This window comes from Heteronotia binoei, chromosome 2 (assembly GCF_032191835.1).
Source record: "Heteronotia binoei isolate CCM8104 ecotype False Entrance Well chromosome 2, APGP_CSIRO_Hbin_v1, whole genome shotgun sequence".
NCBI lineage: Eukaryota > Metazoa > Chordata > Lepidosauria > Squamata > Gekkonidae > Heteronotia > Heteronotia binoei.
This window is the reverse complement of record NC_083224.1, coordinates 43,390,934-43,418,654: the sequence shown is the minus strand read 5'-3', so window position 1 is coordinate 43,418,654 and position 27,721 is coordinate 43,390,934. Positions and strand designations below refer to the sequence as shown.

Here is a 27,721-nt window from a genome sequence, read left to right as displayed (position 1 = left end):
TGATGACTTGATTACTTCAAATGCTGTTGCACAATTCTTGTACAAGCTAGAGAATTTCATTTAAATGTTCTGCTGCATCTGAATACCATCTGCACCAGTAGTCTAAGCTTCAAGCACATATAAAGAAGTCATGTGATGGGAAGAGGGAGTCAAGAATTATGACCTCATTTGGTGTCAAAGCCAGGGCCAGGGGGAAGGCAAAAGAACCAAAGAAAGCAATCATGAGGCAGATAACAGGTAGGTGCACTGAAGTGAGGAACAAGCCAAGTGCCCAGTATTCCAACTGAAGCCACATTATATATCTATACGAGGGCATTACAGTACTGGCATTTTTTTCAATCCCTCGCCTAAAAAATCCTGAACATGCAGTTTGCCTTGTACATCAATGCTGCAGACTAAGCCAAGATTTTCATCAACCTATCCTCTATAACCCCAAGATCTCTTTCCTTTTAAAATGCTAATGAAAAGCACAAACAAAAAGTACTTGGAGTTTTCAAGCCAAGTATCTTTCTTATGATTCTGCTTCTGAAATGGTGCTCCTTGCATATGCAAGGATGATGCCTCCTTGGCTTTTCTGAAGCAGCTCCTGCTCTAAAGATGGAACAAGTCAAGATTCAGTCCTTGCTTTGGAGAACAGCTGGTTTAGACAAGGAGAAGCTGAGCAGCAGAAAACACATTGTGAGGCACCACGGAGTCCATCCACACCACACTGGGGTTCAGTGATTTTACCTATAAACGGAGGGGATCCATACAGCCTCTTAAAGTTTTGAGGAACTGGGCTTTTCACAATAAAACCTCAGTTCTTTCCCTTAGTTCTAAGGTACAGTTGGGTTACTGGGCATAAAGGCTTTAGGTTTGCTGTTGTAAGTTTTGTGGTGAGCAAGAACACAGATCTGTGAGGCAAGAGTTGCCTGAAAATACAAAAAAAAATTATGATGGGTGCTTTGGGTCATGATTTGAATCCCCTTTATTAATGCACACAGAATAAAGGTCAGATGTTTGAAGGAGGGAGAGAAGCAAGGAAGGAAGGAAGGAAGGAAGGAAGGAAGGAAGGAAGGAAGGAAGGAAGGAAAGCAATTTTAAACATATTACCCAAGCTGCCAGTTGGTTTGGCTTTGAGAAATGATTTAAAGAGAAAAATTCTGTCTCCAAGCCAGCTGACAGGGTAGTGGGAGCTTTGAGAGCCACACAATATGTGTGAAAGAGCCATAGGTGGCTCCTGAGCCATATTAGCCACCAATGTTACAAACAGGCTTTCACTGCCTGCCCGCTTCCTTCACAGACACACCCCGGATTCCACCAAACCAGCCTGTCCATTCCCAAGAGTCAGACTAAACAGTACCAGGTCTGTTCCTCACTGGAGACAGGACCTCACAGCTGGTGCTCTGTTCTCCTCCAGAGGTAATGTTAAATGACTCAGTCATGCTACCAGACACAGCTACCCTTTAAAATGTCTGCTCTTTGCTGAGGCAGTCCCAAACTGACTGCTGCAGTGCCTTCCTCCAATATTCCACCCACCCCTGAAAGGTAACTGGATGCTGGGGCAGAGCTCCTATATAGGTGCAAAACAGCTGTCGGACCGTTATACCTTTTGTATGCAGGACAGCCTTCAGTCTATCACACCTATACACAGAGAGATCTTGGTCTTATCTGTTTTTCTTCTCTCTTCACTTGGGTGGCTATTCACAGGAGATTGGTATGTCAGGAAGCAATGGGAGACTTGTACTGGACCTCTGTATCTCTGTCCAGTCTTTTCTTATCCTCATACACCCTCTGAGCTACCCTTCTCTGACCAAAAGTGGGGGGTTCACTAAACAGGTTGTGTGATATACAACACCTAATGTCTCCCATTGCCCCCCTTCCCCCGCCAAGTATGGTGCTTCTTGCTAAAGGGGGAGGCAGAAGACAGAAGACAAAGCTCTGTTATGTGCTATGGAAAACCTTCCACTGCAACTGCATGGGGGACATGCTCCTTCAGCAGCTGTGTTCTAATTTAATTGATGTTTTATAAACTTTGGAGGTATTCCCAAGTAGTCTCCCTACAATTATGGGAATGAACACACTCTGGCCTTTAAAATATAAGGACAATTGTATACCTGCATTTTATCCAGAGACATTTCACTAAACATTTTGGCATCCCAGTATGTCTTCCATGCGTGATATTTGTATAACTGCACTGTCATGGTTTTAAAACCACAAACGCAGGCATTTAAAAAATTTTAGAGTAGCAAAATCTGTGGGTAGTTATGTCGGGGACATATATTTTCAAAAATATTAATGGAACTGCACAGTTTGTGCCCAAGTTTATGACAGTTTTTTACAACTTCAGTAATACTGAGCATCTGATTATAAGGGTCAGAATCCAACAACTGATCTAATGCAAAGGCTACATAAAATAAGCTCTACTAATGGTCGCTGCATTGAAATGCTTTCATTATCTCTCAGATTTAAGCGTATATAACCATGACTTTTTGGAATATAACCAGGGGTTGAGAAAGAGTTTGGAAAAAAAAATCAAAAAGCCAATTTTCAAACAGCAACATGAAAGTGACACAAAACATTAACTTTGCCAATAAGATTATTTCATGCTTCAAGCTCACAGTTAATCTATGCACTAAATGTGCTTCAGCAATAATGGGGATGAGAAAGCAGAGTCACACAGTGGCCAACAGATGCTCATCGTGTATACAAAATGCACCAGGGTCCCTTCATTTCCCGAATGCATTATATATTATAAATTACTATCGCTCTGTACACATCTCAGTCGGTGTTATGGGACTAGGTACACACTTTCATGACAGACAAAGCCACAGTAAATAAGGATATGGACAGTTAGGCACAAAGCAGAAGCTTCCATGTTTGATTTTTATTACTGCATACATGTCCCCCCCATCGAAAATGCTAATGAAAAAACCCCAGTCAAAATTATTTCACATTTAATCAGGCTACATTATGTTGCTTGAATTCTGTCAACACATGTTTTTAAACCACTTATCCAAGCATATATTAAAAAGGAAAGAACAGCAGCAGTGCCGCTCAGAAAAAATACAGCTACCCTGTTTCTGAAAGATAACATTCAGGGTGAGACATACAGCCCCATAAGAGCAGCTGTTCAGGCATAGTCTCATGCTCAACAGGATCAAACATGAATAAGGGGCCATCACTATAATCTTATTTTGATCAATAAGCATTAGAATTGCTGTCTATAGCAAAACAGAAAAATTTAAATTAACATTGATCCAGCAGCTCTTACAAGTCATGGAAGGGTCACAGTAGAGCTACATCAGAGGTTAAGGTTTTCCAAGGCTCAATTCACAAAGAAGAAAACTGCAGACTTATAACCTGCCCTTCTCTCTGAATCAGAGACTCAGACCGGCTTATGATCTATATCTTCTCCCCCCACAATAGACACCCTGTGAGGTGGGTGGGCCTGAGAGGGTTCTCACAGCAGCTGCCCTTTCAAGGACAACCTCTGCCAGGGCTATGGCTGACCCAAGGCCATTCCAGCAGGTGCAAGTGGAGGAGTGGGGAATCAAACCCAGTTCTCCCAGATAAAAGTCTGCACCCTTAACCACTACACCAAACTGGCTCTTGTAAAGAAGCCACCAAAGTAATTAGTGCCACTTATTACTAGAATCCAGTTCTTCTCCTATTTGGCCAACATTATTTTCCTGTTTAATGTTCTCATTTATTATGATCACAAGTGGGATATGGCTAGAAGAAACAGTCCCCAGTACTCATTACTGTGTCATTAATAAAGGACTGGGGGAGGAGGGGGATCAATGGAAATCTGTACAAGAGAAATTAGCTGTACTTGTCCCAGCCCTTTAGCATTTTTGTGCTCCTTTTTCTATATCCATCAAAATGAGATGCAAGCTTACTACTGTACCCATCTCTTATTGTTATTAATACCTCCATAATTCAAACGGGGATAGTAAGAAAAGCTTGGACTTACAAATTCATAATCACCATCCTGAGGTACTCTCCATTCTGAGGAATGTCTTTCATTCATATGTCTTCCATAGTTGTTTCTCTGATTCTCCTTTTCTTTTTGTTCAAAATAGTCAAGAAAAGATGGTCTGACGGACTGCATCGTTTCATCTATCCCTATAATTATATATAAATATAAGTTATCATCTTTTTCAACTAAAAGACAGAATATCCCACTAACTAACCAAATTGCTTTCTTCATTGTTAACAATTGGCAACAGAACCATACATTAAAAACCTACTAGGTAGAACACAAATGCTTTTAAAGATTTTCAAGTAAAAAGTTCTGACGGGTGTATGTGTGTGGCTGAGAGTAGGCACATGCTGGATCAGTCCAGTGGCACACCTGGTGCAGCATCCCAATTCCAACAGCAGCCAATGAGATGTCATCAGTCAAAGAACAACCATCACCTGCTGACTGTTGTCCAACATTCAATAGTGAATGTCATTCAGCCTCTGAACTTGGAGGCCCCAACTGGCTCTCATGGCTAAATAACTGGTCAACAATGGACCTTTTCTCCATAAACATGCCCTAACCCATTATAAATTCATCAAAGCCAGAAGCTGGAGTAAGTTCCACAAGTTAATTATACATTGTGTTTAGTTGTACTTCCCTCTACCTACTGACTATGACTGTCTGACAAATTGAAATAGCAATTATCATATCTTTCTAAGGCTAGATGATTATACTGGTCTCCACCTGGAACTACCCTTGATCACTGGAAACTAATTCACAGCATGCCAGGCTTCTTCCTGATATAAATGGTTCATCAAATAGACTTAATACCAGTACTATAGTACCTGCATGCCCTTTTAAGAGAACAGGGTATGCTTCAGGAAAACATATAATCTCTTATCTACAAGTTTTTGAGAGAATCAATACTGATCCCTACCATCTGATATTACTATGAAATCTGAAATGGTAGCCATGGATGTCTTTGACCTATAAATTATTATTCAATATGTTAAGGATGGTTTTATCTTGAGGTAGATAACTCTATTCAGACTCCCTGTTAATGATATTAGCTGTGACCTGAACAGGACAAACCACATTTAAGTTCACTTGTAAATACTCTCCTACATCTCTCTTATCTAGGAAATTAAAAATTCAAGCCTGAAGATTTCTCAGAAACATCATCTCACTTGGATTGTATTTTAGCAGCCTGCTTAAATCTGGAAGAGACAACTTCAGTAGGCAGTACTTTATATTTTAATAGACATTTAATCTCATTTGCTTTATCAAATTGTTCTGATGCATTGTACACAACAGGGCAGGAACAAGAGAAATAAAATAAAAAGTTGCCTTGACACAGAATGTACTCATACAGATTTTTTTCAGCAGAGCAAAAAGCAAGCAAATGTCACCCACCTGATGATATGCGTTTATGTATTCTTTAAGATGCATCTACTACATATATTAATGATGCCACTGTGATCTGGTGTTGGTCATTAAACACATTGATTATAACATACTGCATGTAAACAATTCATAAAATGTGTACAAAAGACTTAGGTAGCCACACTGAGCCACAAAACAAAAAGGTCATGTAATACCTTTCCATTAAGACTGTAAAACATAGTGCAAGCTTTCAAGTTCTCCAGAATTCTTCATTGGGTTAGATTTTCAAAAAACAAAGATTGTACATGGAATCTTTCAGGTCATGAAGCCCTTTTGTCTACATCTTGGATCGAATGCTCAACTGACTTGTGCATTCTATCCAAAATGTAGACAAAAGGGGCTTCATGAGCTGAAAGATTCCATGCACCATCTTTGTTTTTGTTTTTTTGAGAATCTAGCCCAATGAAGAATTCTGGAGAACTTGGAAGCTGCACCCATAGAATTCTCAAGATCAGCAGCAAAACAACAGAAGCTATCTCCATGCAATATATAAAAGTCATTAGTTAATCAAATTTTTTATCTGAAGCCAAACAGAGCAGGTCCCTAAAAGACCAACAACATACATGGGTGCCATTTTCAGGATTCATCTTTCCAGTAAATGCATATCTGTGTAGTATGTTTGCTTGCTTGACCTAAAAAAAAAAGTAATATGCTCCAGGTCTTGGTTTCTGTGATGTTTGGAGTGCTGTCATGAGAATAGCTTATATGAAGCAGTTTGTATTGCTTTACTGGAATGAAGCTTCATGCTTCAGAAGGTGTTTAAATCTGTGTTAAATTTTGACAAGTCAGCTGAAACAGTGACAGTGAAAAAACACACTTGCAAAGAAAATACATATTGCACCAAGGAAGCTTCCTGCCAGAACAACATGTTGAGGTTCCCCTAAGCCTTCACAAAAAACATTTGAGTTTTGCACGAACATAAGACAATGGAACTCCAGAATTTGCTTGGATTGTTCACAGGTCTGCAGGGAACCGGATGTATGTATTTCTCTTAAATCATCTCTGGGTGTACAGAGCTCACAGAAGTAACCATTTTATGTTCACAGGCTATATTACAGAAAAACTACACACACAAATGTTCTGAGCTTATTTACCAAGCGAATTCTTAGCAAAAAGCAGTATCTGTTAACTAGTACATCAAATCCTAATGTTCCCCTTGCCTACGATATGAGTTTGCTTTGCAAAATCAAATCAACTAATCACCACATGCAAACTAGTTGTCAGAAATACCAGCTTTCCCCGTGAAACCATAGTCTTCAAACTAAGCACACCAAGATCCCTTCTGAATATATGAAATTAAATTCAGAGCAAAAAGTTTATAACTTGGAAAGGCCAGATGCATCAGAAGGCTATTATGCCAGCTCAAAGAGAAACTGTAAGAAGCCAATTTAAGGTCAGTTCATGTAATGACTCTAGCAATTTGTTCAAGGGGAAAAAACTACAAATTGACAAATCATTTAAAATGAGCTTATTCCAAATACTGAATCAATAGATGCAGAAGTTAAGTTGCCACAATTGTTGCCCCCTTCACCACAACAAATTCACAGTATTTTCTACTCAGCAACTGAATGCTATGGAAGACAGTGGTGGTTGGTTCAGTTTCTGGGAGAAATCCTTACCTGAGACCTTCAAGAACCCGTGTCCCAGTGATTGGACATTTCTAGACTAGATGGACCAATTATCTGTTTGGTACAAGGCAGCTATTCAGAAGGACTGATGGTTAACAATATAAACAGCTGTTTTCCCATACAGAGATCCTACACTTCAGCAATTGCACCATTAATTTTATCATCCTGTGTATTTTCCTGTATTTTTAATTTGGCCATTTATAACATCAAAAAACACAACACCTAAAAATAAACAAAAATATAATGGAAAGCCAGCTGTTATTCCTGAGTTAAAGGAGAGTTCAAGTGTAAAATAAATGCTTGAACTTCTGAATTAGACAAGACCAACAATGTTATTGTCCCAGACTGTGCCTGAAGCTTTCGTCTTTACAGCCCTCACTGTGCACTACCAACAACGCCAACTTCAGATAAACTAGAATGGAGGTCACAATATAGAATAACGATAATTTATGCAAACAGCTTTCAATACATCAGAAATCTAATCACCTTTACTTCTGTCATCATGTATTTAAAGAATGAGATTTGTAGGCATTGAGCAACCTATGACTGGATCTCAAAATACTAGAATCTTAAAGAAGTTAACAATTAGTCAATGGGGGGGGGGATCACAGTTCAATTAATCATTCAGCCTCACAAGTAGGATCACTCCTGAGCCCGGTAATTTTTGTTTAGTAAGCATAAATCAAAAGGGAGAGGGGTTGTTTTACAAGAACATTTGAACTGCCAAAAGCACCCCCTTCAAATGGTTTTCACAGCTGTAGTGGGGAGGGGGTTGGAGTGAGAAAGAGAATGATTATCACAGCCTACCAATCTAGGTTACACAGGGAGGGGCTGTGGCTCAGTAACAGAGCGTCTGCTTGGCATGCAGAAGGTCCCAGGTTCAATTTTTTTTTTTAGCAGGAATGCACAGGAGTGGCTTGGTGTCAGGGGTATGGCCTAATATGCAAATGAATTCCTGCAAAACTTTTTCTACAAACAAGCTCTGTGTAAAACAATGGTGATGTCAGAGGGTGTGGCCTAATATGCAAATGAGTTCCTGCTGGAATTTTTTTCTACAAAAAAAAGCCCTAGTTAAAACCTTCCATCATACAAAATACCTTGCATCAAATTCAAGCTTACTTTGTATAGTATAACATAGTTATTCTGTCTTCTTTGGATTCCACAGGACTTAAAAAAAAATCAAACTAAGCTTCCACATAAAGTCCAACACATATGTTGTATTGGTCTCCATGGCATTAATCACATCTGCTGTATTCATATTTCGTTTCAGGAGACAAATTCAAGTACTGTTGCCATCAAGATTCTCAAAGGCTCCTTAGTAAGCTTGAAAGTCATGGAGTAAAAAGACAGGTCCTCTTGTGGATCAAAAACTGGCTAATTAATAGGAAGCAGAGAGTAAGTATAAATGGGCAGTCTTCACAGTGGAGGACGGTAAGCAGTGGGGTGCTGCAGGGCTCAGTACTGGGTCCCATGCTCTTTAACTTGTTCATTAATGATCTGGAGTTGGAAGTAAGCAGTGAAGTGGCCAAGTTTGCAGATGACACTAAATTGTTCAGGGTGGTGAGAACCAGAGAGGATTGTGAGGCACTCCAAAGGGATCTGTTGAGGCTGGGTGAGTGGGCGTCAATGTGGCAGATGAGGTTCAATGTGGCCAAGTGCAAAGTAATGCACATTGGGGCCAAGAATCCCAGCTACAAATACAAGTTGATGGGTTGTGAACTGGCAGAGACTGACCAAGAGAGAGATTTTGGGGTCGTGCTAGATAACTCACTGAAAATGTCAAGACAGTGTGCGATTGCAATAAAAAAGGCCAATGCCATGCTGGGAATTATTAGGAAGGGAATTGAAAACAAATCAGCCAGTATCATAATGCCCCTGTATAAATTGATGGTGCGGTCTCATTTGGAATACTGTGTGCAATTCTGGTCACCACACCTCAAAAAGGATATTATAGCATTGGAAAAAGTGCAGAAAAGAGCAACTTGAATGATTAAAGGTTTGGAACACTTTCCCTATGAAGAAAGGTTAAAACACTTGGGGCTCTTTAGCTTGAAGAAACGTCAAATGCGGGGTGACATAATAGAGGTTTACAAGATAAAGCCTGGGATGGAGAAAGTAGAGAAAGAAGTCCTTTTCTCCCTTTCTCACAATACAAGAACTCGTGGGCATTCAATGAAATTGCTGAGCAGAAAGGTTAAAACGGATAAAAGAAAGTACTTCTCCACTCAAAGGGTGATTAACATGTGGAAATCACTGCCACAAGTGGTGGTGGCGGCTACAAGCATAACCAGCTTTAAGAGGGGATAAAAATATGGAGCAGAGGTCCATCAGTGGCTATTAGCTACAGTATGTATATATATATATGTGTGTGTGTTGTATATATATACACACACACACACACACTGGCCACTGTTGACACAGAGTGTTGGACTGGATGGGCCATTGGCCTGATCCAACATGGCTTTTCTTATGTTCTTATGTTCTAAAGCGCTGGTTCTAACACACTCTTGTTAAGGATGTATTGCAGGGGTTATAGGGGAAAACTGCAGAGGCATGAGAAGTTGCACTGACAGGCTGCTAATCTGATATAATATCCCAAGCAGCAATGCATCAGAAACTCACTGAAAAATCCATAATTACTAGGAGAACGGCTGTAACTCAGTGTTTTGCATGCAGAGTCTCAGGTTCAGTTTCTAGCATCTCCAGTTAAGGAAAGAAAAGGTTCCCTGTGAAAGCACCAGTCGTTTCCAACTCTGGGGTGACGTTGATTTCACAACGTTTTCACAGCAGACTTTTTACGGGGTGGTTTGCCATTGCCTTCCCCAGTCATCTACGCTTTCCCTCAGCAAGCTGGGTACTTATTTTACCAACCTTGGAAGGATAGAAGGCTGAGTCAACCTCGAGCCGGCTACCTGAAAACCCAGCTTCCACCGGGGATCGAACTCAGGTCGTGAGCAGAGCTTAGGACTGCAGTACTGCAGCTTTAACACTCTGCACCACGGGGCTCCAGTTAAAGGTTTCAGGTAATAGGTAATGTGAAAAAACCAAGACATGGAAAGCCACTGCCAATCTGAGTAGACAACACTGATCATGACAGAATATTCAGTAAATATATTCATGTGTACTCAGAAACACAACACTTACTTGCTTCAACAACCACATCTGCTAATTTTCTACTTTAGGCTGTCAACATGAAATAGCAACACCAATGTTGGCGGTAGGAATGTGAAGCCATTTATTCAAGAACCACCTTCAACTGAATTGGAGAAATATAAAGCTAGCAATCACTAGAAACACAAATATGGAGATTGGAGTATTCTGTATAATTTAGATGCCTGCATGTATCTATTCCAACAGATGCGGCTTCAACAGAACTCTGACTTAAATTTCTGGGATCAACAACCACCCATGTCAGATTGCAAAAGTATTAATTATTGCTAAGAGGAAGCAAGTCAGCAACAGCTCTTACAAGTGTGAGTTAATACCTGGGGGCCAAGTTGTATTACAACATTGATCATTCAGCACCTCCTCCTCAGCGATGCAGCAAAAAGTGTAGTTACTATTATCTACAAAGCATGTTTGGAAAACTATGGGTTTTATTGCTGGTAAATCCATATAGATCAATGTGGTTAGAAAGGTGTAACTGCTTACAATGGCAAGGTATGTGTGTAAAAAGAGAGATTTTATCATTGTCTAAGGAACTTAACATGAAATTTTAAAAATAGCATTTAATGAGTCAGGAGGATGACACTAATATGCCATTTCTGAAGCTTTAAAATAAAGCTATGACACAAATCTGCCAAAGTTACATTTTTTTTTGTCAAGCATGAACAAAAATCTTTTTTCATCTCATACATTTAAAAAATCTGTCTGAATGCTAGGCGATATTTAATATGAATATCATCTGACACCTTTCTTATAGGTTTAAGCTACGTAAAAGACACAAACAAATAATAAGGCATAAGCCTAGTGCCTTTACATGTAAGTATTTTACAACAATCTGTTAGCAACAAGTCCCATATTTCAAAACCATTAAATTCCTTTACTCATGGAGAGCCAGTTTGGTGTAGTGGTTAAGTGTGTGGACTCTTATCTGGGAGAACCGGGTTTGATTCCCCACTCCTCCCTCCACTTACACATGCTGGAATGGCCTTGGGTTAGCCATGGCTCTCACAGAAGTTGTCCTTGAAAGGGCAGCTGCTGTGAGCCCTCTCAGCCCCACCCACCTCACAGGGTGTCTGTTGTGGGGGGAGAAGATATAGGAGATTGTAAGACACTCTGAGTCTCTGATTCAGAGAGAAGGGCGGGGTATAAATCTCTTCTTCTTCCTCTTCATTTTAAGTAATGCTTTAGGGAACCAGAACAAGACACCTGATGAGTAATGCTTGCTTGCAGATGTGGATTTGCTAATGAAATCAAATAGATGTTTGTAGAACCCTGAACACAAAAGTTAGTGTTAGCTTTGTAGAACAGACCTATTCCTTGCAGATGATACTATCAGAAGCCAAGGGGAGAATACCCTGCAAAAGAACTTGCCCTATTAATTCCTGATTACCTACATTTCTATCCAGCAATAAAAGAGATGCAGGGACAGAATAAAGGAGGAAACATTAATTTTTGTCAAACTGGAGGTCACTTGTTAAATTTTTGAGGAAGGACAGTGCGTGCCCTCACAATGCAGCTGCCAATCACAATGTGTGGGGAAGTTCCTGGTCACATGCTGTCTTTTAACAGAGACTGCTAATTTGCACTCCCTGAAGATGTGCAGTGCCTCCTGGGATCTTCTGAGCCATCTCTTGTTTCAAGTAGAGGAAAGCCGAACTGCCTATTTTGCTTAAGGAAAGAGACATTGTTTGGTTTCAGTTTCCAAAGAAAGTGGAAGGTTTGCTCCTTGCTTAGTCACGCAGAACCATTTCCCAGCCAAGAGATATGAGAAATCTGTCTATGGCCAAGCTAAAAGTGCATGAGTAGGATGCACCTGCTTTGGATCAGCTCAGCACTCTTCTAGTCAGTCACAATGTGACATAATTACACAATATTAAAATGGGATCAACAGAAGTATGGCGACCATTCACAACAATTATGGTGATACCATAATTTCCCTAGTTTGGTCAACCTAGTGGTAACATAAAGGTTATCTAGTGGTAACATAAAGATTACATAAAGAGGTAACATAAAGGTAACATAACTGGAAAACCTAGTGGTAACATAAAGGCTGCAACAGCCAAACTCCTTTTCAGTACCAAGGGCCCATGTGATGTTAAAGGTGGCCGCTATTGAACAACCTTCATCTCTCTCTCATATAAAGTATCAGGTCAATAATGCTTTGTTTAAACTCATAGCTGAGCTTCACTTTTAACGGATGCCTCCTATATTTAATTATACTCTGTTCAGACCTGCAATTTTACAGAGAAAATAGAGCTATTGCTCTATATGAAAAATTATAGACAAGTGAAAGATTTATTGAATGGAAGTGTTTTTTGTCAAAAGCCACTTTGGCTAAAGCAGTAGCGCAACTAACAGCAATTATTTTCCAGGATGTGTGTGGAGAAAAGCCCCACAAAATGGACCCAAGAAGGATTCTGAGTAGACTGGCTTACAATTGCACTCTAACAGCTAAATCCTATATGGAGTTACTCAACTCTAAGCCCACTGACTTAAATGTATCTAGATTGGTATAATATTGTATGAGATTGCACTGCAGGATACTTGATATAAGGCTGTCAGGACTTGAACATGACAGAAATTTGTTTACAAAATATAGTTTATCATCACACGAACAATCTGGGGGATCCTCAGGCTCATCACGTGCTCCCCTCTTCCTCTCTGCCCCTCATGTGTGAAGATTTATAGACTTACTTTAGAGCAAATCAGTGTGGCTGCATCTGACCCACAAATGATGGCTAGCTCTGCTTGTGCACAAACCAGGATACCAAACTGTAAACCTCATTTGGAATCGAGGTTTATAAAGAAGCAAGTCACAGTTTAGATACAACAAAGTTTTCTTATGGTAAGGGAAGGTTTTTTCGTTTTTTTAAAAAATTAGATTGCCATTTACAATGCAAGAGAATAAATGAGCACCCCCCTCTTCAGGGGCTTTTTCATAGTGCCAAACCAGGGTGTCTGAATCATGCCAATAACATGCATATAGCATGTACCACACATGTGTCTTGTTCACCAGCTGTATGAAGCAATTTACGTTTACAGAAGGATTCTAGTAGTTCTAACAGCTGCTAGAAATAACAGAACAATACAGCTTTACATCTGGATAAGGTTAAGAACCAAAAAAGCGGTTCTGGAATAAACACAGAGGTTACTTAATAAACTGGGAACAACTAAGATGTGCTTTGCAGGACCCTGAAATAAGCTGATTCATTAAATGTGACAGGCATCAAGAGTTGAAATACCTGGGTTGCTTCCACACAGCAACAATGATCCATGCAGCACTCACTGCTATTTACAAGGCACACACTGGGGAGGGGCTATGCCATAGCAGCAGAACCTCTGATTTGCATGCGCAATGACCCAGGCATACCCATTAAAATAAACAAAGACAAGATGCTGGAGAGCCTCTACCAAACAGAAAAGACAACACTGACTTAGTACAGGTATAACAAACTTTTATATGTTCAAATTGAACCATGGCTCAATTTAAAATGTTTATGGTTTATGTGGCTCAACTCTTCTTTTAAACCACAGGCTTTTAAAAGATTCTAGAGCAGAACAAAACCCTTTGACTGTCCACAAACTTGTCATGGGAAGTCCCTGGTTGGGAACAGAGGACACGATGTAAAGAAGAGAATGCACATGGAATTCCTTGTCATGTCTCTTCCTCCTGGAAATATGGAAAGTACTCACAGCTGTACACCCAGTTGGGGGGAGCGGGGGAAGCAGAGAAGAATTATCTAAACCCTGCTCTACAACACTGTGAATGCAACAGAACAGACACATTTGGCAGATTCTTCTTACCAGTTACATCAGTCAGGAAGTACAAGTCACTTGGACAATATTAATGACCTTAACTTTCACTGCACTTAAAATACCATTTTGTTATGCAGGTTATTAAAAACCTTTCCCCAGAAAAATCCCACAAATGGCTGATGAACTTTTACAGCTAAATCAATTTAACTGAATGTGAAAGGGACACAACTGTGGAAGTGATAAGGTGAAAAATAGAGCGCTTGAAGCAATTTAGAAGGAAAGACATGCATACATTTGTACTCTACAGACTGGATGTGGCACACGTCACCTTGCCAAGGAACAATTATTCCACATCAAATTAACACGACACAGGTATCAAAGCCCACAAATCCTAATTAAGAAAACACAAAGCTATTTAGATTTAACTAAGTTTAGTTATTAAGAGACTATTCCATTGAAAAAGTGGGGGGAAGCACTGAGTGAAAAACATATTTGTCCATCAATAAAATGTGAATTGCAGGTTCCTGACAATGCAGGGTCATGCAGAGAAAGGAGAGGATGCTGAACCCTTTAACTCCCCAGTATGTTTCACACAGAAACTAGGGTTATTCTTCCTTGTGTCTGTATGAGCCCTGAATAACAATGAGGAGCCACAATTCAGCACCAGAACACCTGTTTTGCATACAGAAGGTTCCAAGTTCAATTCCCAGCATTTCCAGGTCAGTCAGTATACGGCTAAACATGGCTCAATCTATGGATACAGAGATCAGAGCTACAAACAATACAGTTCTTTCGACAAACCTGAAAACTCTTCAGGACTGCAGAAAAATCTGAAATATAAATACATAAAATTGGAGAGGTAAAATTCCCCCAAATAACAGAAGCAGTACCTGCGGTTTCATTAAATAAATATGCTTAGTGGCTGTTGCTAGGCAACCACAAAAGTGCTGCAGCCTTCAAGCCTTGGTTTCTGTCAATAAAAAGGAAGAGGAGAAAAAAGGAAGAGGAGGAGGCAGGCGCCTTTCCAGGGTTAATCTGGCCTTTGAAGGAAGGTCCAGCAGCAACTACCACACAACTTCCATGACCTACCCAGGCCTGTCTGCTTGCTACTGTTCAACAGCAGCCATACCATGAATTTGTGGTGGTTAGAGCTTCAGACTAGAAGACGACAACTGCAGATTTATACCCCACCCTTCTCTCTGAATCAGAGCAGCTTACAGACTCCTACATCTTCTTTTCCCACAACACCCTGTGAGGTGGGTGAGGCTGAGAGGGTTCAAACAGCAGCTGCCCTTTCAAGAACAACTCCTACAAGAGCTATGGTTGACCCAAGGCCATTCCAGTAGCTGCAAGTGGAGGAGTGGGGAATCAAACCTGGTTCTCCCAGATAAGAGTCCATGCACTTAACTGCTACATCAAACAGAATTTAGGAGACTCGGGTTAGAATCTCTACTGTGCAGTGGAGGCTCACTGAGTGACTTCAGGCCAGTTACACATGCTTAGTCTAATCTACAAAGAGTTGTTGTGAGGATAAAATTGAGGAGAGGAGAATGATGTAAGATGTTTTTGTTCCGCACTGTAGAGAAAGGTGGGGTATAAATGAAGCAAATAAAACATGAATACAACTGAGATGGAAGCTGATAAAAGGATTGGTGGGTGGGAAGGAGAGATGGAAACAGGGAAAGAGGATATAGGGTTTGCCAGGAGAGAAAGTGGAAGTAATGTAGAGTAGGGGATATAGATGAAAATGAAGTACCCCCCACAAATCCTTATGGTTTGGACCCTGCACAACTTGGCACTGCACAACTGGCACTGCACAACTGGGCTATAGTTTTTCCAGGTAAAGAATGCCAGAGAGAAGGAAAACTGAAAGGAGGGGAGACAAATAAAGGTTGATTGGTGGACAGACGAAAGGAGAGACGGAAGCAGGAAAAGGGAAGAAGCTAAGGGGGCTTTCAAGGAAGGGAAAGAGGAAATGGGTGTGTGAGATTTCCTCTGCAAGTCCTTGCTGGTCTCCCTTTTGGAATGGTACCACAAAGGCTCACTGGCTGTTGGCCAGGGTTGCCAACCTCCAGGTGAGGCCTGGAGACCTCCCAGAAATACAACTGATCTTTGAACTACAGTTATCGGTCCCCCCACAGAAAATGGCTACTTTGAAGGGTGGCCTATATGACATTATACCCCACTGAGCTCCCTTGCTTCCCCATACCCCACCTTCCTCAGGCTCTGGAGTCTCCAAGAATTTCCCAATCTGGAGTTGGCAACCCCAGTGTTAATACAGATTAGGGGTGCAAAGCTTTAATAATCTTATGGCCATTTTTATTAATGCAAGATAGGGATTGCTTAAACATATATCACAACTTTAAATCTGACTGTTTTTTTACTATACTCTCTGTGCTCTCTAAACATATGAAACTTATAAAGTCAGACCATTAATCTGTTTTGCTCTGTACCGATTTCACCTACTACCTGAAATCAGAAGCCAGAGACTTAACCTGGGATCTTCTACATACAAAGCACAGGCTCTACCACTAGGTTATATCTCCTACTTAGAGATGAGAAGGCCCAGAAAAGAGGGGGGGGGGCTTCCCCCCATTTTTCTCACAAGGTCTCCCCCCCCAAAAAAAGTTGAGTACTGAAAAAACTTCATCATTTTTTTTTTCTTTTGGAATGAGTGAAATGCTTTTAAGGACTGGGGGGGGGATGCTGTAAACACATACAACTCTTTAATACAAAATGGATTTCTGCACTTAGATCCAGAGAAGTTAGCCGTGTTAGTCTGTTGCTACAAAACAGTAGTCCAGTAGCAGCCTTAATACTAACAAATTAGTCTTAAAGGTGCTACTAATAAAAAGAGCTTTGTTTCTCGAAAGCTTATGCTACAATGAAATTTGTTAGTCTTAAAGGCGCTACTGTTTACTATTTTTCTGCATTTAGGATACCTAAACTTCATAAGGGGATTATGAGAGCCAGGGTTGTGTAGTGTAAGAGTGTTGGCCTAGTATCTGGGAGACCCAGCTTCAAATCCCCACTTGTGCCATGGAAGCTCACTGCGTGACTTTGGGCCAGGGTTGCTGTGAGGATAAAATGGAATAGAGGAAAACGGTATAAGTGGCTTTGGAACCCCCTTGGGGAGAAAGGCAGGGTACAAATTAAGTAAATAAAATAAACACAAGGCTTTCACTGCTTCTGTTGTCCTTTCTGCCTGGACTCTTCCCTTGTGGTTGACTTTTTCACCTATCCCTCAAAGCACTGTGGCGCATATGCTCACAGACTGGGTAACAAGTAGCTTATTGGCCTACTTTGCTGGAGGTGGCAGAAGACCTGAAGGAGGTGGGGGCAGACACTGTGCCAAAGCCTCAGAGGAATACTCTGAAAATTTCACTGACAACTCAGCTCTCTCTAACCAGTAGCCTCAGAAAGAAGAAGACCGTATGTAACTGGAACTACATCTAGCTGTGTGGATATTATCAACCCTTTATGTGACCCCTTTTCTAACCAAATAATATATTTTATGTTACTTACCCCAACACTCATGTTTTCTGTTTCACTACTATTTTTTCTGCTTTTCAGAAAGCAAAAATTAAGGTGAACTAAGGTAGCAAAGGAGGTATCGGTTTGCAGTTTTCCCTCAAGTTTTTGGTGCATTTGTAGTTTTGCTTTTAGAATGCTTCTAAATTTCTTGTATGGAAAATACTGCAATTTCATATGCTAAGTGAGTTGCAAATGATACATTTTTATTGTTAAGGCAGTAAAATTAGTTTAGGTTTGTTAGGACAGTAAATATTTCAAATCCCCCCTCCCAAAGAAAATTTTTTCCCAGAAACTCCACACCTGTGCCTTTTTTCTCCCTCAAGCTTCAAAGTTTCTGGAAATTTCACATCTATACTCATACCCTCTCTGCACACTACACGGCTGAGCCTTTCACCAATAGCTACTCTCTGCACACATACTCTACCACCACACATCTGCATTCCAACCCGTTTCCTCCCCTTAAGTGTCTCATTTAATCTCCCCCCCTTTTCACAGAATTACGCACAGCTCAACCCTTCTCCCTTTCCAGTCTTTTACTTTGTTCCTTGCCTACTTACCCTTCTCCCTCCTCCTCTTAAGGGACCCTTCACATCCGGGCCACTTGCTATTTGAGATTTTACAGTCAGGTAGGCGATATAGAGTGTTGAAGGCAAAGACAAATAGATTCAAGGGCAGCTTCTATCCAAGTGCCGTGGTTAAGCTAAATGCAGGGTTATGAATGGTTATGTGTTTTTAGATGCATTTAAATGTTCTATGTATATGTCCTTTTGTGGGTGTTGATGTGTTGGTATGTTTGTGGAAGACCACCTCATTTCGTTGCTCTCATTTTCTTTTTTGAGAACAATGACAATAAATTTGTCTGTCTGTCTGTCATCTCCCTGTATCTGGCAATAAGAACAAACAAGCTTTTCATGGTTCCAGTAATCCATACACAGGGGCAGTCTCAGATGCCCTAGGTGAGCCATATAACAAAACTGGCTGCAGTAGGCTATAAAAACTGCCAGCTACACTGAACATCTCTGAACCCATGAAGGAGGCCGAGCAAGGGAGACATAGTGATTACAAACATTCTCCCACTGCCACTTTTGAGGGACTTTGGTGTGTCACAGAAGCCACCACAAATAATTAGGGGGACATCCGCAAGCAATGGAGTTTTTTTGGAAAGCTGAAAATGGACAACAAACGGATGAGTTCAGAACTAGCCCACAGGTCTTACATTATCTAGGAGTAAACAATGACCCATGTCTAAGAAACAGCCAACATTCAGACAACTGAACTTCCATTGTATTCAACTACAGAACTATGAAATTCCTCTTCTGTATCCTTTGTAAAAGACTAGCTTAAAATTTTTCTATCAGTGATAACATGGGAGAAATCAAGCATCCTAAGACGTTGTGCAAAAGACTTTCTACTACAAAAACTGTGCTGGAGCTCCCTCTTTCGGTTCAAAGCTGTCAAAAGGACTTCAGCATTATGTTTCATCATAAATAATTTGTTTTATTTATCAAACATGTTTCTACTTCGGGAGTCCTCAAAGCACAGGGCATTCACACACAAACACAAAACATAAAATTCACAATGGAATGTGCATTGGAAACAGCAAATCAGTTTTAAATCAACAGCATTACAAATCTTTATAACATATCCTCTCCCTGAAAGCATATAATAGAATAATATGTAGAAGTATTAAAGAAATATATAAGCAGAGAAAAAAAATAGCAAGCTTTTTTTGAGCATGAATGCAGTTCCAGCTGGCTTGGCATAAGGGTGTGTGTGGCCTAATATGCAAATAAGTTTCTGCTGGGCTTTTTCTACCAAAAAAAAAAGCTCTGGCAAACTATGATAATCAAAATGTCAAAGGACTCAAACAGGGATTCTAAGCAAGTTAGGATGAACTGCTACTTAGCTTACTTAAAAACAAAACCTAACCAAACCTAACTCATTTCTGTTCTTCCTCCCCATTTTTATTCCATGTCCCAATAAATCCATCTGAAGTTTGGCTAACACAAAGGGGATGGGGGAGGGGGAATCTGCATGTGGCATACAGGAAAAAAGGATGCACACCACACAGTGAAATCCAGTTCCTTCTTTGAAATTAAATGCATTCCAACAGTGCTGCCCTGTTCCCAAACTGCTCTGGGGGTTAACTAGAGCTGCCTGCCCTATATTTTATTTAGGCAATTATAGTAACTTCCTCCAACACACATCTGTATTACACTTAAGCCATCACTAACTTTGTCTTACTTGTTTAGACACTTACAGCTTAAAGTTCAGCCACTGGAAGAGCTGCCCCAGGGCTTAAAGCTGAGAAGCTCACAGCATTTCTACATTACAACTTTAAGAAGAGCCCTGCTGGATCAAGCCACTGGTCCATCTAGTGCAGCATCCTGCCTCACAAAGTGGCCAACCAGTTACTCTGGAGGGCCAGCAACAGGGCATAGAGGCTAAGGCCTTCCCCTAATGTTGCCTCCTGGCACTGGGATTCAGAAGCTGACTGCTTCTGAACGTGCAAGGTAGCCATAGTTAAACCTATCCATGAATATGTCTAATTCCTTTTTAAAGCCATTGATGCCTGTAGCCATCACTATATCTTCTGGCAGCAAATTCCACATTTTAATCATTTGTTGTGTAAAGAAAAACATTCCCACTCTTGTGTTTTACAACTCAATAATACATTCAACTAGTAGCTTTCAGAGAGAAAGGGAAGTTTAACCCATGTTGCTTTCCTGGATGTCATGGGAAAAGGCCAGGAATGGAACTAACTGATTCAGTCAGTTTGTTGAGAGAAAGCTTCAGATGAATCCTGAGACTGAGTGCCTTTTGAGACAAGTGGCCTCAGGGATTGTGGGACTTCCTAACTGAAAGACCCCTGAGCCTGAATCACTAGGCTGAAATTAGATACAACACTGTGTGGGAGCAGGAAGTAAATAATTGTCATCCAATAGTCTCCTCCTCTATTCAACTCTAAATTAGCATCCCTGGAAAGGAACATCCTTTCTGACTAGTCACCTTTCTCTTTGTATCATCCATTCCAACTCCACCATGCTGGTACCCAGGAGGGGGAGAAACTCTGTCTCCAGAAGACACAAAGGACATATGGTTGAGGTTCCCATCCCAACAAGTGTTTAACCACTTTGGGGTGGCAGAGGGAAGAGCAAGTGTATGATCTCTGGCATGCTTGAACTGGTTCTACCTCACAGAACCTCCTGATGTGCCCAACAAACCACCTGCTGGTAAGGGCCAGTAACCTGGTATGATGACGCCCAGAATCCTGGCAAGTTTCCCTCCTCACTGAGAGCATCACAGAGACACATTATGGCTAAGCTGGCATCTGGCCCAACCAAACCTAACATGGTCAAATCCAAAGAAGCAGAACACAATCCAAATTATTCCCTTTATTAAGACTAACCATACAAGGACTGAACTTTCAAGATCACCAGAAGTCTCCATCAGGCTGGATGTTTGATGAAGACTTCTGATGAACTCAAACGTTCGCAGTTACGTGTTATTTGTTCAGTTCTAATAAAAGGTGTTATTTGTGGATTATGCTTTTTAAAAAGGTTTTACTTTGGGATTGTTGTACTTAATGACTTCTTTTAAACACAGTAACACTGTTAAAGAGGGGCTGACCTGCAAGCAGAGGAGAATGAAATGGACAGGCACCTGGGTAACCAGACTTCTAGGAAGTTGTTGAGGAGCCACTGTGGCTTTCCATTAACTCCTTTTACAAGTTCCCCTTTGAAGGTTAAATTGTTCAAGCTTGTGGTCGCCCACCCTCCAAGTATATTGCTTTCTAGATTTGGAGAAGACTAGCACTTTTGATTTCTTATAATTTAATTCTAATTGATTGATTTTACAGTACTCTTGGCAGCGATTTAATAGCCGAAGTAAACCTACTCGGGAGCAGGACAATAGGACGGCATCGTCCACATAAAGCAAAATTGGGACATTGGTGGTACCCAATTTAGGGCTGTGGCCATCCACTTGGGTCAAAAAGGGGACAAGATCAGACAGGAAAAAAATTAAAAAGAAGGGGTGCACGAAGGCAGCCCTGTTTGACTCCTTTGTTGGTCGGGATTTTTTGGGTTAGTCTCACTGAGACAGAGTATCTAATTTGACACAAAGTGGTCATATGGAGTCTACTAATTAGAAAAATGAGCCTCTTGTCTAGGGATGTGTCAGCCATCTTCTCCCAAAGACGACTTCTGGGGATAGAATCAAAAGCCCCTTTGAGGTCCAGAAATGCCACATACAATTTGGATCTTCTGCGCCTTAGGTGAGAGAGAACCAGACAGTGGTCCGGAGGTTAAAGCCTATTTGCTCTTGGCCAATGTACTGAAGGCTGAATTGATGCAAGAGTGCTGCAAAGGAAGGAGTTGCCAATGTTGAGGCAGCCTCCATCATTGCTGGCTCCATTCAAACCTGCTCCTCCTAGAATTTGGAGGGAGCAGCAAGAAAAGCTTAATATGGCTTCTGCCAATTTCCATGGTAAGCAGCCTTTTTCCAGGCATGAGTGTGAGGCACCACTGATTCAGATTTTCAGTCCAAGTTCCCTTCCCTCTGATGAGAGGTGTGAGTAAGTGAATGCTAACTTTTTGATGGAGGGTGAAGCAGGTGCTTATATGCCCTCTTTCTTTCCAGTGTTCAAGTGGGCAGATAGAAAAAGAACACTGGTCTACACAGTGCAACTCTCAAGTAGATTTCCCCCCCTGTTTTGTGAAATGAATATATGCAAACAGGGACTGGTGCCATTGACATATTACCACTCCAGCAGTAGAAAGCTGACATTTATCTCTGTCAGATGCTCACAGTGTAAGGAGACTACCCTCTGGATCCCACTCCAACTCAAGCATGTATAGCTGGCTGAATCAGGCCAGGATCCAAGAGCTGCTTTAGGCATACCTAAGGGCTTGCATAGAAGTCTTGGTCTTTTCATCTCTCTCTCTGAACAAGCCTCTGTGCCGCTTCACAAATTGCTGGAAAATGCCCTTGGTTCAAAAGCACCTTTGTTATGTAGAACCGGAAAACTACGATTTGGGAAACCAACTTAAAAAAACCTCTTGGGTCCACTTGAAACTCTTGCGCATCAGACAAGACTGAAGTTTCATAGACGGCATAAAAAGCCATTTTACTGCATTCTTTTTTAAAAAATAATTTCTGTCAAGTAACACTATAAGAAACACAGTCTGAGCTTCTGATGGAACAACCCTCATCTTACTATTGAAAACCAGGAATTGTACTGGTACTGTAGACTGAAAACCCATCAAACATCACAAAATGCAAGAATCATTCAGAATTTCTTCATAGCATCCTTACATTAGAGATTACTTTTGTATGACTGAGCTCCTAAATTAAAATCAGACCACTTACTCTTCATTGTCCCTTCATCTTCTTCATCTTCTGCATTTATGACCATTGTCCCCAGTTGAGACTCCAAAGTGTCATTGTATTCTATCATGGTATTAATGCCTTCACTCATTCCACAAACTGTTCTGATTGTACTTGTCTCCTGTCCCCTGGCCCGCACCATTGTCCTCGAATCAGGTTCATCTTCTTCCTGAACATGGGATGCAAGAAACACACTTCTGAACGATAACACCTTCTTTTGCCCTCTCAATAAATTAATCTATGCAAAATATTAACTTTCAGATAACCACTAAATGCAAGCAACATGAATTGCTAGTGCTACGAATTTTATTATGGCTCACTGAGTATCAGTGTCCTCTTTGTTTCTTTCCCTCTCAATCAACAGAATGATGTTTGATAGACAGTTCTGAAGAATGAAATTTCCTAATAAGTCATCAAATATCAGCAACAGAGGAAAGCTGATCTAGCAATGTCGAAGTATGGAATGCCATCTTGTAGTTATCAGATAAGTTTTTAGGTTAAACTGGAATTATGGAATTGTTTTATTTGTTTTTATCTTGTTACTGTAACCTGCCCTGAGCCTGCTTGTGGGGGAGGGCAGGATAGAAATCCCATTTTTTAAAAAAGTCTGAGTAAACTGCAGATATAGCCAATCCTCCAAGAGCTTACAGTAGGCCATGTAAGAAGAGCTCTGTAAGCTCTTGGAGGATTGGCTACATCAGGGGGGTGTAGCCTAATATGCAAAGGAGTTCCTGCTACAAAAAAAAGCCCTGAATAGCCTACTAAGATCTTTTCCAAGTATCTGCCTGGCTTCATCTCTTTCTTAACATATTTTGCTACTGATGGTTCTTATCTTCTTTTTGGCTGCCAATATCCCATGGCTATCAAACCAGCAATGCTTGGGGCTTGAAATAAGTAGTGGAGCCAGTTCAGCATTGTTAGCATTCAGGCAGCCATACTGTGAGAAGACAAAGCTTACAGAACCAACCCTTTTGTTTCTTTATCATGCTTCACCTACTTAGAGCTCAGTTGGCTAATAGTTTAGCCAACTGAGGATCCTGGAAGAAAGTTTCTCCTGAGAGATGGCTGGAAAAGCCTAACAACCAAGTGAGTTAAATATAAAAACAACAACAAAAGCTATGCAAGTGTTTATGCACTTTTAATACTCACTGAATTTTCTTCATCATCATGATACAACTCACGCTGCTGAGCTTCCTGAATTTTCAGTTTAATATCCATTGCCTCATTAATTAGATCTCGCAGAATAAAAACTCCTTTGGCATTTTTAACAAATGGGTGCTAAAACACACATTGAAAAAAAATATATATACATGTTATACCTACAATTTCAATTGAAATGCAGCAGCAAAAAAATTCTACTGAGAGCTAATGATAATCTCGTTAATTAGGATGAAGACCTCCCCACTCTGAAATCTAAAACTGGCATGAAAATTCTCAGTTGAGGGCAGGAGAGATTTAACTCAAGTTAACTCACATCCTTGAATTTGTGCATCAAGGATAACCAGAGTTGGTTTTTAATTCTAGTTCTCCACATTAGAAATTGAAAGGGAGGAGAACTGAAGTGCACAGTGAAACAAGAAGTCCAGTTCATGCACATTTTACTTCATTACAGTTTGAGTAAGACATCTGAATGTAGTCTGTTCTTAATTTTGCAAACAACTGAAAAAAAATACACAGAAGCTACAAAGGGAGCTTGCCAATGAATACAGCTACCCAGCATATGGCTGACCGTCAGAGACACCCCTCCTCCCAACAAGGGATCTGACAAGCTGCTCTCTTGTGCACAGGGACTTGGGAGCAAGCCTTTGAATTAAGGACACGCTTGCAAAATTTAAGGTCTGCTTGTTAGCCATCGCACAACAGCTGCAGAACAAAAGCAGAAGGAATCCAAGGGATGATTTAGCCTGATATCCTAGAACAGAGCATGGCATCCAATACCCAGAATACCGTTAGATCCTTGTCTTGCTTCATGGAACTCCCCAGAAGGATATTACACAGCCACATCAAGTAGCATGTTACACTGCAGAATCACTCTTAAAATGCTATGAACTTCCCAACAAAGCCTACCCCGCCCTACTATGATTTAGATAGGCTCCCAAGACCTATTTAAACACCCAAGGAGTTTATCACAGGCACAGGGAGAAGTGTTCAAAAAACCTGTACACATCAGCTACAAGTCTCTCCTGACAGATGTATGCCTTCATGGCGTGCACAAAATTCAGCTTTCAGCATGCATTAGTACACACGCTGGACAAACATTTTCAGCCATGTACCACTCCAGTAATTCTTCCTCTCTCCTGAATGCCCACAACTGGCTTACCACAGGCTTGCAAACCAAGGGATGCAGGCTCTTCCTGTAGCTACCCAGATGGTCATGTCAATTAGCCTGAACGTTTCCATCTGTGCACCAAGACGGCACAATCACATTATGCAAGGAGGCACTCAATAACTGCAGCACAGCCATGGAACTCTCTCCCTGTACTCTGCAGAATCACAACATGAACATTTTTGGGAAGCTGATGACTACCACTAATGATTTTAAATTGGTACAATGTTTTAATTTAAAAAAAAGTTTCCCCCTTCTTTTCATTATGTGCTTGTACTCAGCTCAACCCTTCAGGTTGACAAAGATTAAGACTTCTAAAATGGTTAGCTTTCTCAAAGAGATCAGTAGTTAGTACAATATACTAACTAAATGCTATGAGTTGCACATCTGAAGACCCCTCCACTCGATATAAACCTCACAAAGTCACTATGTGTTCACATCTAGTAGCCACATACCCGTATCTAATATGGAGATAACTGATTATACTAGTTTACCTTAACTAGGTTGTATCTAATATGGAGATAACTGATTATACTAGTTTGCCTTAACTAGGTTGTTGAAAGATTACTGTTTACCTGATTTGGATAGCCCAGGTAAACCGAATCTCATCAGATCTCAGCAGCTAAACAGAGTTGATTCTGGCAAGTACTTGGATAGGAGACCTCCTTGAAATACCCAGTCGGGAGGACAGGGGCAGACTTTAATCAGCCACCTCTCTGAATATCCTCCAGACCCCTAGTAGTTGCCAAGACTTCCAGGTTCAGACATACACACATATTTTAAAAAATTAAAATACAAAAAAATATTACTGAAATATATGAAGTGAACCACTTAGTTGTTTCTTCAAGTAGTATTATGAATATCAACTGTGGCAAGTCAAACACAGACAGGGACGGGAGTACTATGAAAAACAAAGCACTAAGAACTCAGCAAAAAAACTGTTATGCCAGGAAAATAGAAAACAAGGATTCTAGAAATGTATATTTAAGAACACTGTATGTTGATTGTACCAGGGTGGGGAGGAGGGAATCACCTTCATTTAAAAGTGTTTTTTACATTCCACCCTGCATTTACTGACCTGAAGCAGCTGTGTAGCAGTGGCTCTTTGCTCTGGACACTTCACAAGACACTGTTTTACAAAATCTGTGAATTCGTCTGACCAGTGTTCAGGTTTTCGGAATGTTGGAGGTGGATTTGTAGGAATCATGAAAATTGCCTGCAAGCAACAATAATAGTGTTTTTTCTTCCTCCACTACATGTTTATCTTGTTAAAAAGCCAAATACAAAAGGACAAATGCACTGAAAACTTCACTAGTCAAAATGCACTCCAACTGTTTTCAGCTTTAACTGGACTAATGGTTGAGAGGAAACTTTGCATTTCCTAATTGGATATAATGTACCTTCAGCAGATCTACTTTCCAATTCAGCAGTACATACAAGGCCCATTTGCTTGCTGTCAGCATACTACTTGCTAGAATGTACAAAACATGTGCCCATAAACTGTTCCTACACCAACATGTAAATATTACCTACACTTTTAGTAGATTATTATATTTATTAAGTTTTGAATCAACCTTTTATATTTTATGAAAAAAATCAAATGATGACTGCAACAATACAATTATGCTATACTGTGAAAACTGTGCTTTATGAAAGTAAACTAGTTTTATGAAAGAATGTCATTTCAGTAAATATTGCATTCAATGAAGTACAAGTCCACCTACGGCAGCTAAAAACTCTTGTGCATGGTCTTCAGCAATCTGTGGCCCTGCCCATCTAGGCTGCCAAATTATCCCAGCTTTCTGCACCTGGTAGCCAACTCCCCAAATGTTTGGAAGAAAATAGGGATGAATGGAAGAGAAAGTGCTCTCCTTGACAAGAGTCCCAGCATCCTTTGTCACAGAATGGCAGCTGCACCAAAGACAGTACATTGTGCCACACCTGCAGCCCAGTACAAGAAGCTAAAGTATCATCAGCATCTGGAAGACTAATGAGGATCAAGGCAGATCTCTAGCCAGGAACAGAAGCAATGCTAATTCCTTCTACTCTACACATCTAGTATTTTTTTTACTTGGCTTTAGTCTGCTTCTTATGCACTACAACAATGTGCAGCAGAATCTTCCTGAGGTCAGCTTGTTAATTTCCATCTCCTTTCCTTCCCATCAGATACATTAGGTACTCAAGCATTTTTCAAGCACCTGAGTTTTGGTCACTGTGTGACACAGAGTGTTGGACTGGATGGGCCATTGGCTTGATACAACATGGCTTTTCTTATGTTCTTATGTTCATTAATTTCCTTAAATAGTTGGGGCATAGGAAACTTGATTTTTTTTTCCTTCAGAGGAAGGAGCACACTAACAAAGAGTGAAGTCCAGACCCAAGGTTTGCTGGTAAAAGGTTAAATCATAAAAGTGAAAGGCACATGACTTATAGAGCAATATTCACAAATGCCATTCATTACAGCACAAGATTTGGCCAATGTATCAAAAGAAGGTTATGACAAGCCACACACCCTTATTAGGCCACACACCCCTG

The 27,721-nt window shown here is 40.6% G+C and overlaps 1 protein-coding gene across 2 annotated transcripts in view; it reads right to left on the bottom strand.

The window, feature by feature from the left end:
- Window positions 1–27,721, bottom strand: part of STK4 (serine/threonine kinase 4) — a 102,738-nt gene that overhangs the window by 41,477 nt on the left and 33,540 nt on the right. For both annotated transcript variants that reach the window (XM_060230888.1, XM_060230887.1), the window contains exons 7-10: window positions 26,265–26,402; window positions 24,010–24,138; window positions 22,843–23,029; window positions 3,956–4,107 (exon numbers count right to left, since the gene is read on the bottom strand). In XM_060230888.1, coding sequence (XP_060086871.1) covers window positions 3,956–4,107; window positions 22,843–23,029; window positions 24,010–24,138; window positions 26,265–26,402 — 606 coding nt within the window. The remainder of the gene's footprint in view (window positions 1–3,955; window positions 4,108–22,842; window positions 23,030–24,009; window positions 24,139–26,264; window positions 26,403–27,721) is intronic.